At 64.1% G+C, this 3,586-nt stretch overlaps 1 protein-coding gene across 1 annotated transcript; it reads right to left on the bottom strand.

Annotated features, from left to right (window-relative positions):
• Positions 1-2,609: 2,609 nt before the first annotated feature.
• LOC109862090 lies at positions 2,610-3,284 on the bottom strand. The gene has a single exon (XM_020442003.1). It carries the CDS (start codon positions 3,282-3,284, stop codon positions 2,610-2,612), a length of 675 nt encoding a protein of 224 aa, XP_020297592.1.
• Between the last annotated feature and the right edge of the window lie 302 nt (positions 3,285-3,586).

The following is a 3,586-nucleotide window of genomic DNA, read 5'->3' on the forward strand; positions in this document are numbered from 1 at the left end:
ACGCCGGTGCGCCCGACGACGAACAGCATCGTCACTATCCAGGGGGGGCTCAACACCCCGGGCTCTACCTTCGCGGATGATTGCGAAAACCTCGGCATACTGCCGAGCCAACAAGTCGGCCGGAGGAACACGGGCCACCACCCGCACCGCCTCCAGCGCAACAGTACGGTAGGCCCGGGCCACCCGTTGGGCCACCACCTTCTGCACCCGACTGAACGGAGCCCCAAGACGGCCCCGACCAAGCGCCTCCCACCAGACCGGGGCGCCGTACATCAAAACGGAATGCACGACGCCCAGATATATAACCGCCTCGCGGCCTCCCTGGGGCCCCGAACATTCGGCAGCAGGCGAGACAGTGCCGACGCCATCCGTCCGGCCTTCTCCGCCGCATACTCAAAGTGGTCCTTCCAGGATCACTCCTGATCTACGAGGAGGCCCAGGTAGCGCATAGATGTGCGCGAAACAACCTGGGCCTCCCCAACCCACACTCTGACCAGATCTCCGGGCCGTCCTCCCGGAGGACGAAAAACCACCACCTCCGTCTTATTGGCGGCCAGGGCGAGGCCGAGTGTGGAGATATACTCCGACACATCGGCCACCGCAAGGGTCGCGCGAAGCCTAGCCTCCCGGACGTCGCAGCCCGCCGCTAACACAAGTGTGTCGTCGGCGTAGCATACGACGTCCACGTGCGACGGCAGCCGGATCCGCAACACCGCGTCATAAGTGAGGTCCCACAGCAGGGGCCCCAGAACAGAGCCCTGTGGCACCCCGCAGGTGACAGCGTGGGACCTCAACTCCCCGTCCCGATAGGGATAATAGACATACCTGTCCGAAAGGTAGTCGCTCAGGACGGCCCGCAGGTAAGTAGGGAGACCCCAATCCCGCAAAGCCGCCCGGACGCCACCCCAGGACAGGGAGTTAAACGCGTTGCGGATATCCAAACTAACCCCAACGCACGTCCTCCCCCGAGCCAGATGAGCCCCGGCGATCTCCCGGACACGGAGTACCGCATCACACGTGGAGAGCGCCGGTCGGAACCCAAACTGCCGGTCCGACAGGCCCCCATTCCTCCGCACGACCCCCTCGATGCGGGTCGCCAAAACCCGCTCAAAGAGTTTGTCCACCTCGTCCAAGAGGCATATCGGCCTATAGAACGAGGGGGCCACTCCCGGGCGGGATGCCTTGGGGACCAGCACCAACCTGGCTGCCTTCCACGCCCGCGGAAAGCACCCCTCCCGGAGGCACCGCGTATAACAACGCAGCAACACCTCCGGGGCCAAGGATGCCATCCGTCCCAGGGCCTCGCACGTGACCCCGTCCAACCCCGGGGCAGTGCGCCGCCCCCGCAGACGACGGCACGCCTCGCGGAGCTCCTCCGCCCCCACGGCGAACTCATCTCGCCACGGTATGCGGCCCGATGGGCCCGGACGGGCCTCCTCTCGGAGGGGAAACAAAGTCCGGACCAACTCCCGGACCGCACCCACCGGCAGCAGCTCTGTTATCCCCGGGCCAGATGGTCTCAGGCGCGCCAGCACCACCCGGTATGCCAAACCCCACGGATCCCTATTTAGGGCATCCGTGAGGCTCCTCCACGCCGCCCCTTTAGCCGTTATGATGGCCTGACGGAGGGCGCGCTGTGCCTCGCGCAAGTGGACGCGTAAGGCCTCTACTGCATCCGGGTCATACTGACGACGCCTTCGTGCCCGGGTATATCGCCGGCGCAGGACCATGCACCGTGACCTGAGATCTGCGATCTCCGCCGACCACCAGTACATGGCCCTGCGAGGTCCCGGCCGACCCGCGCGGGCCATCGACGCGTTACATGCGTCCGCACACACGCGGGCCAGCCACTCGACCTCCTCCGCCAAGGACCCATCCCGGTCCCCAGCGACAACCCACGCCGATCCCCGGACCACCGCCTCGAACATGTCCATTTCCCAAGGGTCCCGCTTCCACCGAGGAAAAACCTCGAGCAGGCACCCCTCTCCTCGTCGATCATAGACATGCCGATGTATCGGTGATCCGACAGGGTCTCCACCCCTCGGAGGACCCTCCACCGCCGGATCAGCGGGGCCGCAGCCGCCGACGCCCAGGACAGATCCACAACGGAAGACCCCTGGGGCCGGACGCACGTTGCCATCGTCCCCCGGTTGAGCAGGAACAATCCGGCTCTATCTGCCCATCCCTCGACTTCCCTCCCCCTCACATTCGTGAAGACAGAGCCCCACCGTGTGGACCAGGCGTTGAAGTCGCCCAGCACCAGGTGGGACTCCCTACCCACCCTCTCTATGCTCTCAGAGAGAGCATCGAGGAATTCGCAGAGCTCCGCCCTGCTTGCGCTGGGGGGAAAGTAGCAACTAAACACCACTACCTCCCCCCAGCGCACCGCCACAAAACCATGGCCTCGCGCAGCCACCTCGCATAACGAGCGACTCTCGTGGGGCGACCACAATATCGCCGCCACTCCATCGAGGTCCACCGCTCGGCCTGAAGCCTCCCCGATGTAATATGGCTCCGCGACCGTTGCGAGATCCGCCCGTCGTTCGCACATGACATGCCTTAGCATGTCCTGTGCCGGACCGCAATGATTTGCGTTGGCCTGAATAAGATTACGCATTTTCATTGCGGTCCACTTCCATCTCGGCTGCCACGGCAGCTACCCCGATCCTCCGCTCCGGGGGGTTTCTCCTTCCATTCCTGCCCTTCAGACGTGAAGGGCAAGATGGGCCTCCCATCCGGTGACCGGTGGACAGGCCCCTGCTGTCACACAGCACACATCGCACGGGAGCCGTGCAGGTGCGCGCCGTGTGGTCCGCATCCTTACCGCACCGAAAACAGGTGCGGGTGCGGTCCACCTCATTCCGGCATGACTGCCGTACGTGGCCGAACTCCAGGCATTTGTAGCACTGGAGCCGGCGCACTTCAAGTGGGACGACTCGGGCGCTAGACCAGCCAACCCGAAGTCGTCCCACAGCAGCTAACTTAGTAGCCACTGCCTCCGGGCATCTCAGCCAGGCCGAGCCCATGCGATCGCGGCCTTCAGCAATGGGCCCCATTGCGATGTCGCTCTCCCGGCAGGGGCCAAACTCTCCCGCCGTCACCGCCGCAACAATGTCCTCAGGGCCAACGGAGGCATCCAGTCCCGTTAGCCGGACCTCGCCCTTGCGCATGGGGCGGGACACCACCACCCTACCCGTGAGGACCGGTGACAGAGCTTCCGCCAGGCGGTCCGCCTTCTCATTGCCTCCTTCCCCAGGTATTTCCAGAAGAAAGCCTCTCCCCATGTCCTTGCGGACACGGATGTCACCTATCCCTAACTCTGTAAGGGACACCCGCTCCCTCGCTAGCCGTATGACAGCAGCATACTCCCGGCTGCTGTCATTACCGGGAAGACACCTTACGGCGACTGCCGCCGTCCTGGGTGGTCTCCTTCTTGGAAGTTTCACTCTTTGCGGCTGCCCTTTTTGCCGCTGCGGCGGTGTTGGCCACTGCGGCGGGTGGTACTCTATTGACCACAGTACGATTCGACACCGCTCGATTCGACACAGATTTATTCGACACCAAATTATTCGACACCGTACGATTC

Source organism: Pseudomyrmex gracilis, unplaced genomic scaffold, assembly GCF_002006095.1.
Source record: "Pseudomyrmex gracilis isolate BER0280 unplaced genomic scaffold, ASM200609v1 scaffold_1354, whole genome shotgun sequence".
Classification (NCBI taxonomy): Eukaryota; Metazoa; Arthropoda; class Insecta; order Hymenoptera; family Formicidae; genus Pseudomyrmex; species Pseudomyrmex gracilis.

What these genes read in the sequence shown, in the direction of transcription:
- LOC109862090 (XM_020442003.1), bottom strand. Translation starts at nt 3,284, where the DNA reads ATGGGGAGAGGCTTTCTTCTGGAAATACCTGGGGAAGGAGGCAATGAG.